General features: G+C 38.6%; 1 protein-coding gene across 1 annotated transcript in view; it reads right to left on the reverse strand.

The window, feature by feature from the left end:
* The window catches only part of LOC135473379 (sodium channel protein 1 brain-like), a 42,355-nt gene extending 25,858 nt beyond the window's left edge, over positions 1 to 16,497 (reverse strand). The window contains exons 1-5 of the mRNA XM_064753229.1: positions 16,045 to 16,497; positions 8,880 to 8,941; positions 7,750 to 7,846; positions 3,903 to 4,114; positions 206 to 334 (exon numbers count right to left, since the gene is read on the reverse strand). Coding sequence (XP_064609299.1) covers positions 206 to 334; positions 3,903 to 4,114; positions 7,750 to 7,846; positions 8,880 to 8,941; positions 16,045 to 16,497 — 953 coding nt within the window. The remainder of the gene's footprint in view (positions 1 to 205; positions 335 to 3,902; positions 4,115 to 7,749; positions 7,847 to 8,879; positions 8,942 to 16,044) is intronic.
* Between the last annotated feature and the right edge of the window lie 313 nt (positions 16,498 to 16,810).

The raw sequence follows: 16,810 nt of genomic DNA on the forward strand, positions 1-16,810 counted from the left end.
ATGATATAGTTTTCCACTCACCCTATGATGATAACAGCAAAACCCAGCCAGTTCCATGTACCCTGTGATGTTAATTTTATGATCAGATCATCATGATATAGTTTTCCACTCACCCTATGATGATAACAGCAAAACCCAGCCAGTTCCATGTACCCTGTGATGTTAGTTTAATAGCCAGATCATCATGATATAGTTTTCCACTCACCCTATGATGATAACAGCAAAGTCTAGCCAGTTCCATGGGTCCCTCAGATATGTGTATTTGTTTAATATAAAGCCCCTGGCCAACAGCTTTATGATCATCTCCACACTGTAGATGCCCAGAAACACATACCTAAAATACACAAATAAAACACAGACATAAGATGCACGTGCAGTACAAGTTACAATAATAAGAAAAGCAAATAGCTGTACCCTAATTCATCAGCCTTTTTAACCACCTCTGCAACCAATATTTTGAAATATTCTGAAAGATGTAGGATGTACACAAATAATTTGCACGGTTTTATGAAGCATACATCTCGAATGACACAAACAATTCGTTTGTTACAAGATTTTCAATTGTAAGCACAGATTAAACTTAAGAAAGTGCTTTAGTGGTTGAAAAGGTTGAAGATTTACAGTATGTAAGACATGTAAATTAAACTTTTCTGGGTTTTAAAGGGAATAGTATTCAATATTCTGTATATATTCCTACTTAAATATAAAGTATACTCTCATTTTAGAACACATACATGTGCAAATGCATATACCTGTAACATACATGTACAAATGCATATGTATGTAACATACATGTACAAATGCATATGTCTGTAACATACATGTGCAAATGCATATGTCTGTAACATACATGCACAAATGTATATGTCTGTAACACACATGTACAAATGCGTATGTCTGTAACATACATGTACAAATGCGTACGTCTGTAACACACATGTACAAATGCGTATGTCTGTAACATACATGTACAAAGCATATGTCTGTAACATACATTCACAAATGTATATGTCTGTAACATACATGTACAAATGCATATGTCTGTAACACACATGTACAAATGCATATGTCTGTAACACACATGTACAAATGCATACGTCTGTAACACACATGTACAAATGCATATGTCTGTAACACACATGTACAAAAGCATGTGTCTGTAACACACATGTACAAATGCATATATCTGTAACACACATGTACAAATGCATATGTCTGTAACATACATGTACATGTCAAGTTATCACTGGCACACCAGCATGTTGCCTGCAGATGCTATTTTGAGGAGAAAATCTGTGCTTCTACTGAGAATAAATATAAACATGAAAGGGTGCTGCTTGCCCCCCAAGTCAGCTGAAAAACACAATATATCTGGAGTGAAGTTGGTGCGTTATTTTCTCAGCATGTCTCACCTGCTTCTCGAGGCTTGCATATGCATCCAAGTGATCTATTTTCCAGGTCTCCTCTCGTAACATACAGTGCCTAAGTTTAGCAGACTAAAATCAACAGATGTAGCTAAACATGCAAGTCTGTCATTGACAATCCTTAAGCCAGCCAGTACCGCTTAGAGTGTTTGTGCATTCAGGATAAAGCACTTTACAAGTACAGAATTACTTCTCATTTACTGTAGCTGACTAACAAAAGAATGCCAAACACTTCAAATGCATGTAATGTTTTATGATTCCCCGATTTGTTAATGCAATCGGCAGAACCTCGATTTGTTCCTGCTCATGGGTGGGTGTCGGTTTTATGATGGGTATACCCTGTGTATATCTCAAAAATGAATCAATTAAAACTGTTTCAATTTAGTAGACACTTCCTTGCCACTTTCTTATTTTTTGAAAAACAGACCTAATTATTTTTTCATTTATTCAATTTCATTTCAACCATTGTTATTAATAAGTGTTTCTCAACATGCTCCATAATTACAAAAGAAGATGGGGCTACTTCAGAATATTGTACATTGACTACTTCAACAGGATTTGCCAAAATTAAGAAAAATACAGATTTGCCAGTTTCATCCTTTTCGGTTTAACGTCCCAATAGCATTATTTTTGTCACGTCAAAAAAATTTAAAGGGAACAATGTCTTTCTGCACCTCATGGAATTTGTATACATGTACATATTATTATTATTACTGTTATTATTTGAACTTCCTGTGTAAAGTAATAACAAAATATACAGTCTCTGAAGTTCTGAAACCAATGTAGATCTTCCTCCAAATCTTTAAAAAGTGTATAACTGAATCATGTTAAAACTTGCTCCTGGGGCCTCCGTGGCTCAGTCGGTTAGCACGCTAGCGCAGCATAATGACCCAGGAGCCTCTCACCAATGCGGTCGCTGTGAGTTCAAGTCCAGCTCATGCTGGCTTCCTCTCCGGACGTATGTGGGTAGGTCTTCCAGCAACTTGCAGCTGGTCGTGGGTTTCCCCCGGGCTGTGCCCGCTTTCCACCCACCATAATGCTGGCCGCCGTTGTATAAGTGAAATATTCTTGAGTACGGTGTAAAACACCAATCAAATAAATAAATAAAACTTGCTCCTTCATTTGCAAAAAGTCTGAATGGATGATTAAGGCTTGACGCCACATTGGCAAAATTTCCGTAAAGTTTGAGGAATTAGGGTAGTAACACACTATTTAAGATGTCTCAGTTCACACTATTTGTCTGCACTGACAGTACAGAGTACATGTATTTATGAACATGCTCAGACTGGTACTGGGACAAATGCTCTTCAATCTAAGGTTATACTTATCACCATGTGATGATTGTATAATGCTTCACAGGTGACTGCACGGCCAACTACCGATAAGTCCTGAGTGAATCAGAACCATTTCATACCTCACACTTTCCCCAAGGTGTAAATTATTATGCGGGTTTGGACATTCATTGAAGTCAACAGGCATTAAAGAGCTATTACCCTAGACGCACATACCGTTCAAGCACAATGATTTTAGGTAGTTTGTGAACAGGTCTTGACCACCATAATGGGAGAAAGCTGTAGCTCTGTCAGTGAAGGATCAAGATCAACTACATTGCATAATTCATAAAGATGGCATCAATTTGGATCGTCAATTTAATACTACAATATAATAATAATTATGCAAAGTAGAGCTAAAACCACATAGACAGACTTTGGACTTAAAAAAAAAAGTAAGAACAAATATGCAGTGTGGTCTCAGTTGCAGTTTCAATGGGTGTTCTTGCCACTAAACTGTTTCAATGTAATCACTCTTCAAACTTAATTATGTTTTTCATTTTTCCTGAAAAATACCCCCATGAGGTCTCCTGGCTGAAAAGAATAGGACCTCAGGATTTCTATGCAGGCAAATCTGCAGATTTTAAAGATATTTTAAGAAGTTTGTTTCTTTTTTGTTCTCATTTTGGATGTTATCATTCCCATAACTGCTGCCTTGTTTCTAACAAGTTCTCACAACGACGTTGCTGAAATCCTGCTGATGTGACGCTAAACCCTATAGTCAATTCTTCCCTTAGCATGTATATATGTATGCTTTGGGTTTTACATATCGGACTTAACAATATATTAGTCATATCATGAGGTGGAGTTATAAGGTGTATGTACAAATACATATGTGTAGCAGGGCGAGTCCATGTCGCCAAAGTGCGACCTCCACTGAAGTATCATGCTGAACACACCAGACATGACACCCCACTCAGTCACATTACATTGACACCTGGCCAACTAGCCCTGTTTCCTTGTTCTAACCTCTCAGTGTTGAGCGCCAAGTGAGGCAGCAACAAGCACCATTTTTGAAGGTTTTGGTGTGATGCTCCCTGGGTTTGATCTCAGGTCTCTGAACTTCTTCATTTAGACATTCTTGAATATTAACTGATTTCTGCCAAAAAGCATCTAAGTACACATGAACGATGGAAATGTTACTTACTCTGGAATCTCGTTGGAGTCTGGAATGGCTGCCAATAGGATACAGTTCACTACAATGGTCAGGATGATGAAGTAATCGAAGAATTGGTTGGTGGCAATATACACAGGTATCCTGCGGATGGGATTCCATGGTGACAAAATGAAGAAGGCCTTAGTTGCAGAGAATCGGTAGATGAACTTTTTCTTTATTCGTTTGGCAATAACAACGAAAGTCTGAAACAGAAACGACCATAGCAAAGCTTTCAGTAAGTCTTCTCTTACCACTGAGTGAGGTTAACCTATCTAATTTTTTTTTATTTATTTATTTACTTGAGTGGTGTTTAAAGCCATGCTCAAGAGTTTTAAGGTTGAAGGGAACCCATAGCTGTCAAAACCACACACCTTCATGTAACTTACCACATGACAGTTTTACAAGCACTGTGGACCAACAAATATTATATGCTATTATACTAGCCTGTTAACTACAAATATTATATAAAACTTACAAGCTACATGTAACAAAATAACAGCAGACAGCCACAAGAAAATATCATGGCATATAAACTGACTCATCCAAGTCTTAATATGTCTTCAAGCTTGAAGCACACACAATTGCAGGTACTACGTACTAGAGTCAACATCACTGAACCAATCTACTGAGACCAAGATCTGACAAGGCCCACTTATTGTCGTAGAACATATGCTGCTTTTACTTATTAATGCTAATGAGTTCTGTCCAACTGTCTTTTGCGATATTTGCAACATAACTATTACTGATTATAACAATTTGATAATAGGTACAATATAACTAACTATTTTTAACAGAATGATGAAAAACGACATGTCATAGTGTTCCTGAAACAAACAGTATAGCACCCATGAGTCAATTAATTATTATACGCACGTTCACATTTGTAACAATCCAGCACAAAATATGTCAGATTAAAGTCCAGTTCACACTGGGGGGAGTTTTTCACTTGTAGGGACAAACTTAACCACCTATGAAATACTTCGATGATATCTGCAGCATTGTTGTAGACACACTAGGCGGATATTTCCCTTCATCATGGTCAGTAGGTTATGTCAAGTGATCTAGTAAATTATGTAACATGAACAAAATTTCACAGTTTAACACAACTCTGTTTTGTCTGATTGGTCAGCTCGATCGTCTCAATCACTGAAATAGTATCTGACATGTCTGATTCAAGATTGCCTGCGGATCACCACCGGTGCGGATACACAAAGCGGTTTCTTAGAAATTCACAAAATACACTTGTACAAGCGCAAAAATGTCTAGTGTGTCCGCCGCAATTTGCGATCAAAAGCACAAATGGAAGTTCAAAAATGTCATTACATATATTAGAAGTATAAATTATTGAAGGACACAAATCTAGATCTTCGAAAATATATCCTAGTGCTGTATTGATTCCCTTGGTGCTACAGATATCAACAGCAAAGAAAAAATACAAGCATATATGATCTATGCTATCATCTATCAAGTCATAATTCAAACAGACAGAATTTTTGTACAAATATTAAGCAACACTATGTGCTACTTTCCGTAATTACACTGACTGATATTAGTTTCATTATTTCACCTCAGTTATTTGATAAGTATGCTTTTCATTTCTCATTTCATCAAAGCAAAAATATTTACACTGTCAACAGCACATTTATCTTGTGCTTCTGAGAGCACATATTTATACTTTGCACATTTTAACGTCCAAAACATTGATGACCAGAGTAGAATCAATATGTAACGTCCATTCCACGTCAAATAGTAATGGTTACCTCATTACTATAATTTTAGAACATCAATTAAAGCTGCACACATCCACCTGGATAATCTGATAGAGTGATATCCTGATCAAACAAAAGTACTTAATACCAATTTGCAAGATACAAGTTTCTGACATTAAAACGTTCACCAGGAGTGTCACATGTCACGCTAATGAGAAATTAGTGACATCCGCTGAACACATTAATTAATGTGGTTTTATGATGCTTCTAGTATTAAAGTGATGCAAGTAATGTATGCCAAACCTCAGTGTATCCACATGTGATACAATGCTGTAAAGCTGAACACATTAACACCATGAACGCTGCAGAGAATCTTACTAACGACACATTATAGGGCTATGGACCATCCTACTTACTACCGTAACTAAATCTATTGCATCACAGCTATACACGTTAAGCCCACGTTACCACTATAGTTTGACTAAATATTTATACACAAAATGTTTCTCTTCTTGATCACATAAGGAAACAAAATATATATACATACATCTAATGTGAATAGAATTGACATAATTTGATCAAATATACAGTACCAAACCATCTTGTCCTGTATGATTTAATTTCTTCACTTTAGTATAGCCCTTTTTTTTCAAGGGGTGTATCCAGATCCTGATTTCATGTGTGATCCAGAATTACTGTATTTTGAAAGTTGTTGCATTTAATTTAATTGTTGAATGCTGCTTCCGCATTTACATTTTAATAAATTTAATTCAGTTCAGAAAATTCATTACGTGCACACATGAAATACATGTATTCTTAAAAATCTCTTTTTTTTTTTCTTGGCATCCAGAAACAGAAAATGACAATGGCCATTCCTAGTCTTGAGAGATTATAATTTACCTACCAAAGGAACTGACTCAAGGCATACACAAGTATAATTTTCAGGCAGGCTGTTGTGAAAGGCTGTCAGTAGCTGTTTTAGTACTCAGTCTCAGTATCTGCTATAAAAATGTTTTGGAGGAGTACAGCCAGATAGTGTTATCTTGATGTTAGGGGGATTCTTGCAATGCTTGCCGCAGTCCAAGGGGTCTGAAAGAGATTTAGTCTTCCCTCCCTGGGAGATGTTATACCCCCCAAGGCTTGCTCCTCTAAGTTTCCTACTCTGCACCTCCTGCTGTGCTGTTACAGTGTAAATAGCAACCATATGCAGGACATCAGCAGTATTACTATAAAGATGATGCTATTCTCCTCCACCCAGTTACACAGCTGATTAAATCATTCTTAATACATTTTAAATGGAACTGGCCCCAAATATTTATCTATGAAGATCATCATGACAAAACACCATTCATGGTCTCTCTGGCATTCAGTGATGGGACTATTTGAAAATTTCTCACACTATAACAAGTGGAACAAGAAAGTAGTCTTACCAACAAGCACCTTGTCATCCTTTAAGCTGTAGCTAAGCCAGAATTTTACTACCAGCCTAAATGGAGAAAAATATACCCCTGGATGAGCTGCATGCTAAGGCATAAAAAGCCTGTACAAGGTCGCCCGCGTTATGATTCAAAATCCCACGCAAAAATCAAGATTCTTTCCCATGAAATGATTACATCTTTGCATAGCCAGAAAACTCATGTTGTTTCTAGTCAGGATACCAGAAACACATGACAGCATGAACAGAAGCGGCAAATGGCAATCAACCCGAAAATGAGAAGCGTTCCTTAACATGTTGTGTGTTCACAGGAACTAGTATTAAGCAGATTGCAACAAAAACAACTTCGTTTGATTTAAACCTTATGTTCTGTGGCCGACAGTCACAGAAGTTTTGGACCTATCTTTCGACTGTATGATACAAATCGTCGTGGTTGAGTACCCCTCGACATATCATTGTATCATCAGCTGATGAGCCACATACGTGTGGCTGCTAAATATGTTGTCCAGATTTAAAAGCTAAAGAGATTTTCAATTGGGACATATCTCCCGTAATGTTTACCTCTGTCGATATGTTGCTGTTGTATTGAAGCTGTTTGGTATAACGTGAAGTGGGTTATGGAATCAAACGCCCGGACAGTAAATGTAAGACCAACGTATACTCGAACAATGAAGACCTCGTACTGTTGACTTACAAATTTACACAAGTCATTTTTGCCGATTCGCACTGTTTTTAAACTCTTTTTGTCAAATTTCTCCCGCCGGACGATCTTTGTTGCCTTTAAACTTTCCCTTCAAAGACTGAAGAGTTCCTGAATATGGAAATGAGATCATGTGACCCAATAAAGTTGGTTGAGAATACAAACTAGTCACTTTTCCACAGTACTTGGCTTTCAAACGTGGGCAACGTTGACACGTTTTAAAAATAATGCTACACATTACTATAAATAATAAAAATTCAATAAAAACGTTTGCCTTTCCCGTGAAATGGGCTGAAATTTTAGGGTAAAGTTAAGAAAATTTCTTATCATTATACATGTAGGTTTACAATTAATTTAGATACCGGTATTATGTTAGATTATAACACCCAACATGCGGCTCTTTAAATATAAATATCTTATTTTCGGAAACAAGGACATATATTTCTATAAAGCAGCATAATTTCAGAAAAATGTGATGCAACTAAACAATGTCCCAGAGCTCACTCCAATAGCCACACTAACACCCATCAATACAAAATTTAAATCATACACATTATAAATACTACTACTGCTATTGCGGCATTTAGTTGTGTACTGAAAGCTGTATAGTGATAAATATTGGCATTTGTTGAGGCTTAATGGAGCAAAATGTCCCTACCTGACCTCGCCTACACTGTTCGTTTTTCAGCATTTTTTTTTTTTTTTTTTGTGATTTGTTTTATCAGCCATACCTAAACGTACCTTTTCTTTCCCAGGTGGCCCCTGTGAAGTGTCGGCTTCGTATGGACAAGAATCCAAGCCCTCCACATAAGGGAAATCAAACAGTAATTCCGGACAAAATCGTCTTTTCCACCACAATCTCTCGGGTATCAAGTTCAGCAGCCTCTCCTTGAGCGGCATGCCGCTCTGGGCATTTACGCGTTAATCAGCTGAGCGACACACAGCCTTCCCGCAAGAACTTCATCCTAAACGCGGCCATCATGTCGGTAACCAAGGATTGTGTTAAAGGGACAACATTTCTGTCACTCCCGTACGTGTCGTACCGAGAGCTTCACATAAGATCGCAGGGATACAGCGAAGAATGGAACATCTCGATGTTTTTTTGCCCATGATATACCGGTTACCTACGCGCATCTATATCGACGGCATTCACTGTGCGCAACAAACTGAAAGGCTTTCTAGCTTCCTACAACAAGATCCCAAAGTTTTACAACAGCGCAGCAGCCCAGGGCGTTTATCGTAACCTCGGGAGACGATATTTTTCCTGCCTGCCAAGAAAGTATGCTTTGGTGAGAATGATCCCGCGTAGCTCTACCCAGTCTCCATCTAACTGTGTGGCGAGAACGATCCCACGTAGCTCTATCCAGTCTCCACATAAATTTGTGGCAGGATATATCTGCTCCTCTGAAGTATAAACGTCCGCCGAAAGTAAGTAGGGCCTATCGGTAGGGGCCTCTCGTACGTCGTAACTGTAAACTACATCAGCCACACTGCAATCTGGCCCAGTTTTCGCCTAGGTGGATTTGATCGGCCATCCTCCAAAGAGAAGGTAACTTCCTAGAGAACGCTTCGGGGATAAGCCAAGTTTACATTATCCTTTAAACACAAGCTGGTAGATATGTATATATACCTGTATATACCTCTTCCCCCTCTCAACGTATATACTATCTGTCACTAAATCCACCATTCAGCTACTCATAGTACGGAGTATGTATAAACCGTAACAGTTTCTCGTCGTATTTTCTCTGACTCTTAATCATGCACTATTCACAGGCTTGCTAACTTGCCATGTAAGTACTACCAAGTGTACCACACGTTTTCCGTGCACGTCAGTGGAAACTTCTCTCATCAAACATGTATAATTATACTCTATTTCGCTATTCAGTAAAACAATAGAACGATCTGCTTCATCTGGTGAAAGACTTGACATGTCTTTTACTAAACAATTACACTTATGCATAATTAAGGCTTAACATGTGTACTTATGGACCTATGTATAACTCAACTCAGACTATAATGTAGTATAGGCCATGTATACAAGCAACAGCTGATGTATCTTCGTGGTCATAGAGCCCGAGGAGCATATATAAACTTACTGTATGTGAGGTGTATTTAGATGCTTACATTTTTCCATGAACACTTAGCTTTTCCCCTGCTTTGTGCACGAAAATATTTGACAGCTAAGATATAGACCTTTATTTGTATGCCGTAGAGCTTAGTTTGGATTCATTGTCGCTTGGCACAGTCATAATTGTCGACTTGTATCAAGTAGCAACGGCACTCAGATTGCAACTTGCAAATGTCTGTGGTTTTCGTAAGAAAGTTTCGCCTTGAAGTGCATCTGCAGAGTTGTATTTATTATAATTCTGATATCAGCGCAAGTTTTAAGTATATTTTGGGTTGGTTGTTATATACCTTTTTCATAAGGCATATGTACTAGGATCTTGTTACACCGGTATTTCTTTGTTCCCTTTGTGTATTCGATCATGGATTGTTTTATCCAAAAACTATGCATCACATTACAATTGGGTTTTTTTTATACACATAGCCTGTGAGTCTCTATCACGATAAAAGAAGACGGACATTTCCTTTCCTGTGTACGTATTTTTTCTTATTCATATGATAGATTCGTTGATGGATGCATACATATTTATAGCATTAGCCCTTCTTTATAAAGACCAACTTTCTCATAGAGGGAAACCTTTCATGCTGTTAGTTCATATATATATATATATAGTTTACTTCGTGTATGCAGTTTTATACCATGGTATAAGTCCGATGCATTGTCTCATGTGACCAAGAACAGCTAGCCCACCCGATAGAAATGAGATCAGTTTCAGGCACTTTAGGACGTTCTCACCATGCAAGAAAAGCCGTGCCGAAAGAAATGAGCTGAATAGTATTGGGCACTGTGACGATCACAAGCGATTTGGCAATGCGACCATGCAAGAAGAGCACACCCGGTGGAAATGAGCTAAATGTTATAGACACTGTGACGATCTCACGCGATATGGCAATGCGACCATGCAAGAAAAGCGCGGCCGATAAAAATGAGCTAAATGTTATAGACACTGTGACGATCTCACGCAATATGGAAATGCGACCATGCAAGAAAAGCCCGGCCGACAGAAATGAGCTGAATGTTATAGACACTGTGACGATCTCACGCGATGTGGCAATGCGACCATGCAAGAAAAGCCCAGCCGATAGAAATGAGTGAATGAGTTCTTTGGGTTTAACGTTGTACTTAACAATATTTCTGTCATATGGCGACGAATGAATCCTTAGAATGCATGTAATGTGCCTTCTTGTTGCAGGACGGATTTTCACCGCTCATTTATCTACTGCTGCTTCACTGAGGCGTCTTACCGAAGGCAAGTAAGCTGCCCGCCCAAGCCATTATATTGATACGGGTCAACCAGTAGTTGCAGTATCCCCTTTATGCCGAACGCCAAGCGAGGAAGCTGCAACTTCTTCTTTTAATGTCTTAGGTGTGACTCGGCCCAGGATTGATCCTGGATCTACCGCTCCCGGACGCTCCACCAACTGTACTAGCGGGGACGGTCCCGATAGGAATGAGCTGAATATTATAGACACTGCGACGATCTCACGCGATATGGCAATGCAACCATGAAAAAAAAAGCCTAGCCGACAGAAATGACCTGAATATTATACACATTATGACGATCTCACGCGATATGGCAATGCGACCATGCAAGAAACGCCCAGCCGATAGAAATGAGCTCAATATTATACACATTGTGACGATCTCACGCGATATGGCAATGCGACCATGCAAGAAACGTCCAGCCGATTGAAATGAGCTGAATGTTATAGACACTGCGACGATCTCACGCGATATGGCAATGCGACCATGCAAGAAAAGCCTAGCTGATAGAAATGAGCTGAATGTTATAGACACTGCGACGATCTCACGCGATATGGCAATGCAACCATGCAAGAAACGCCCAGCCGATAGAAATGAGCTCAATGTCAGGTACTGTAGGACGTTCTCACGTATACTGTAATATGATCAGGCAAGCCGAGTCCATCCGATAGAAATAAGCCCAGTTCCAGGCACTATAGAACGATCTCGTCAGTGTCATATGTCAGCGTGACCAAGAAAAATACCTGACGCAATTCACTCTCCATCCGTTATGCAAATGGAGAGTACATTACAATTCTTGGGAGATTCAGAGTTTTTCTCACATCCAGTTAAAATGTCCTTATGCATGCAGTTCCACTGCACAAAAACCTTCATCGCTAGACATTTTTGCATATTTTTTGTGAACCATACGACCATATAAAAACAAATACCCAAAACATGATGCAGCGCTATCACAAAAAAAGCCATTGTCGGAGATGTGAGATTAAAACACGTATAGATGTAAGTTTGGGTCGGGAAAAATCTGTATAACGGTTTGCGAAGCTAACAAACATGCAGATGACAAGAAACCTGATCCATGACAATAGAGATAGAGATCGTTATATCCGTGTTTTTTGGCAGAAAAATCCTTATTCACTAATCAGGCAACATTTTCTGTATTAGAATAGCTCAAACTATTGTTTTGCAGTAGATTTCTCGTATTATTTACAGGGTTAAAATTCTAAAGTTTGAAAAATTGAAGGACCCACTTCATAAATTTAAGGACATTATTACCGATTTTGAACGCTAACAGGTGCACAGACGAGATTGATAAAAATTAGTCGGAATTTGCGCTGACTGGCTTCTCGCCAAAAATCTCTGGCATAGCCAGTTTAAGCACAACCAATTGCATAAAAACGGAAGGCACGAGGCCAAATGGCAGGAGACAACGACATTGAACTGAATAACAAACCGTTTTATCAAAACCTTCAAAAGTACATGTAAATGATACGGCCTTACAAGATACAAAGTAGACCAGAGAGCACGTAAAGCCGTAAAAAATCTTTCATTCAAATCATTTTTGTTATCTTTATGCTAAATCCAACAACAAAACTGAAAGCTAAAGGAAATGGAGAACGCAAATTATAGGTTATCAGTGAAGTCATATATTTAGCCTATAACTGCGAAAGAGACAAATTATTCCCAGTTGTTTCGTCGAGGTCAGAGATGTGTCAACGTAGTTTATATTTATTCACTTATTTGATTATTGTCCAATGCCATTCTCAAGAAGTTTTTCACGTATATCATCGCGGTTAGTTTTACGGGTGGAAGAAACTACATAGAACTCTGAAGGGTATATCATGCACCGAACTGCTTCACATTTTACAATGTGCAGTGAGATTATATATACGTCAGCTGTATCTGATATTCGTTTACTGACGTACATACACATGTAATCTCGACAAATATCTATTTGGCAAAAATCAGGGAACACAGGCCACATGCACACAGGCAGATAGTAAAAAGGAAATTTTTTTCTAAATTTGTAGAGAGGAAAGTCCCATATATATATATATATATATATATATATATATATATATATATATATATATATTTATATATGTGTGTGTGTGTGTGTGTGTGTGTGTGTGCGTTTGTGTATACGCTCACAGAATACATTCTCCATTTTGAAAAATTAATAAATGTGTTTCCATCACCATTAAACGTTTATTACATGAGGAAAGTCATGTGTACATGTATGCAAGCAATAAATGCGTGACAAACGCATGCATCTGTGGCGGATTTGTATGTTTCAAATGTCATTCCACAGGCGGGTATTCCACATTCCGCAGGCGGGTACTCGAGCTTACAAGAGGTCGAACGAAGAAAGCGTATAATTTAAACAACATGGCAGATCAGGATAATCTGTGTATATACAGGGCATTACATAACTCTAGCCATTGGCGCTCTCGTCACAGTGAAACTTTATAAATAACACGTCTAAGATTTCAGAATAAATCAGCTTATCGTTATGGGCAACATGGATAAACCCTGCTTTTAATGTGCCATGACTTGGACAGACCTTAATTGTGTGAATATATGTATCTATTTAGGTAAACACCCATGTGTATAGGTGTGTGTGTGTGTGTATAGCAATACAGTGTTACGGTAGATTTGTGTTGGAAGTGACATTTGTATTCAGTTAGAGAATCCCCTCTTAGTGTTGGCATCCCACTGTTCCTGAAACATGGTGTCTCCCAATTATGGAAATCTGATAAGCAATACCAAGCATAGATGGTTTTTCTGCGTGCATATATGAAAAACTGATAGTACACTTGGAAAACGCGAATGAAAATGTACATTTGCATAAGTTTAAATGTTATTTTCGTACTTTATCTTATATTCTATGCTTTTTACCTGCATGGTTTAAAAAAAAAAACGCCTGACTTTTTAAATATATATATTTTTAATGTTCGCATTTTCGTGTTGGACACCATACCGATTTCTCGCTGTAGTATAGCTTACATATTGTCAAAGTGGTCACAATCAATCATTCATTCATTAATTGATGCGATCATTCTTTTACCAAAGCATTTACTGACTTGGTGCATCGTGTAATGTTATAGATATAGCCAACTTTTAGCAGTAGAGGAACATTGCCATGGGGGTGGGAAGGTGAAAAAAAACTCACCATGGATATGTAAAAGCGAGGAAGCTGACCATGGGTAGATATGTGGAGGTAAACAAACTAGCCGTGTGCATGTATTGTTATCTCTCCTGGACATGCACTGAGTGTATGCTATACATTCAGTGTTTGTAGTTTCCGTGGGGCCTTCCGTGGTTCAGTTGGTTAGCGCGCTAGCGCAGCGTAATGGCCCAGGAGCCTCTCACCCATGCGGTTGCTGTTAGTTCAAGTCCAGCTCATGCTGACTTCCTCTCTGGCCGTAAGTGGAAAGGTCTGCCAGCAACCTGCGGATGGTCGTGGGTTTCCCCCACGCTCTCCCCGGTTTCCTGCCGCCATAATGCTGGTCGCCGTCGTATAAGTGAAATATTCTTGAGTACGGCGTAAAACACCACTCAAATTAATAAATAAATAAATAAATATAGTTTCCGGTGTACTGCGGGAATTGGTAGGCAAACACACAATTTCATCAACAGTGAGTAAGAGTCGCCACCATCTATCTGACGTGAAGTATATGCTTGTAATTACATCTATCATGACAACAACATTACACTAAATAAACGAGCTATAAAGTCAATTAGTGCCTTTCGTTTTCAATATGTACAGGTACATCTAGTAACCTTCAAGTCTCCTGATACCCTAACGCTTCCCATCCACTCCTTCATTAGGGGTATTCGGGGAAATAGCTAATCATGAAGCATTTTCGTCACCCCTGGGGCATAATTAACCCAAATGCATGTAGGCCTGTACAATTCCTCTGACCAATTTACATAATGGTTCCACCGCTCGGTGACCTTCACTGGTTTACTGGAGTACATAGGGGTTAAGGATCGTCGCACTGACTAACAACACATATCCGTGTTGTATATTCCATTAATGCCCAAGTGACTTGCTTCAAAGTTATCCAAGCAATTTATGGTTGTGTCATGGACACGAAACAAAACACGAAATTCGTTCTCGTTATCAAGACTTGCAAGAAGCAAAAGGGGTTGGGAACTCCAGAAAGAACCAGTCATGGGAAAATAACATCGACGCGAAACTGTGAATTATTCGACGATAAAGACACGTATATGACACGTCTATTGTCTTCTTTATCATAGAGCAAAGGCTATTAAGATGTGCATTAAATCAAATATTAAATCAATCAGTGTGGACCTTACATACCCTTGCAGTTATATATACTGGTTGTGTTGATCTGCATATTGCCTTTTTGTGTTGTGGTATACATCGGGCAAAATTACAAGACTTACACCATATATATATATATATATAGGTAGACAAATGGACACCGAATGTCCCACTATATAACAAAGACGCACTGGAAGGACAACCGGTCAATACACGGTTCCTTCTCAACATCTTATCCACCGAAAACACACTATACACACATCTGTATATCTATAAACCTATACCTCTGCGATCACTTGTTCAAAACTGTTTGTTCAAAAAAAAAGTCTTAATACTAGATTTAACTTTAAACCTAGTCTTAAATTTTGTACTTTGCCCAAAAATAATTACGTAACATTATATTAAATACGAACTAAATCTACTGCAGTTATGCTTTGACCTTTGACAACTGCATTGGCTTCTGGATTGGGCTAAAATTTTAAATACAAAATATGACTTAATATTGGTTAATACTCTTTTGAACAACTAGGCCCAGAAGCGTACAAATGATAAATAATTTATTATTTCCGTTATGCAATTACCAAACAAACGTAAGGCTATATCATGCACTTACCTTAGATGTTATATTGGGGTCTATCTCCTCGATGGGCTGACCCAATAGTTTATCCGGGAACTTGCCCAAATGATCCGGTAAAGGATTCCCTTCCACTAACTTCTCATCCGGTTTGGTATTAGCTCCTTCTGACGACTCATCTTCGTCAAATTTGAGTTCGCCGTCAACTAAATGGACTTCTTTTTGTCTATGCTTTTTATCAAAGTCTTTGACTTTCTGAGTCTTTTCTTTCTCCAGTAAATCAATGTACGATCTCTCTCGGAATATCCGAAACGGTTCATCTGTGGTATCCACGGGGTTGACGTTTACGTCATGTCTTGGGCTAGCGGGTGCTTCCGAAGGTTTTACCTGGATGTCGAACGACTTAGATCTCCCCAGACTTCCCGTGGACTTCTCAGAGTCCGGTGTCTTTGGACCGTGGAGTACGTTTTTCTCGTTTTCATCTTTCGTCATTCTTTGAGTATAGGGAAACGTAAAGATGGACCAAGGAGTATTGCGTGAGGGCCTTTTAGAGTGGACACTACAAGGAAGCTGTCACGACTCCCCTGAACATTGGTCACCAAAAAGTTACATCTAAAATACCATTCGGGAATGACCACGGTCCGGCATGACCGACTGGAATGTAAAGGAATATTAATGTAGAGAAATAGTATACAATAGCAGGCCATGGTAACAACCGAAACGGCAAAAGAATTTGTACCTATAGACATATACGAATGAGGACACTTTATTCTTACTGGCGGTGTACACATAGCGCGTTAAAGGT

This window comes from Liolophura sinensis, chromosome 8 (genome assembly GCF_032854445.1).
Source record: "Liolophura sinensis isolate JHLJ2023 chromosome 8, CUHK_Ljap_v2, whole genome shotgun sequence".
Classification (NCBI taxonomy): domain Eukaryota; kingdom Metazoa; phylum Mollusca; class Polyplacophora; order Chitonida; family Chitonidae; genus Liolophura; species Liolophura sinensis.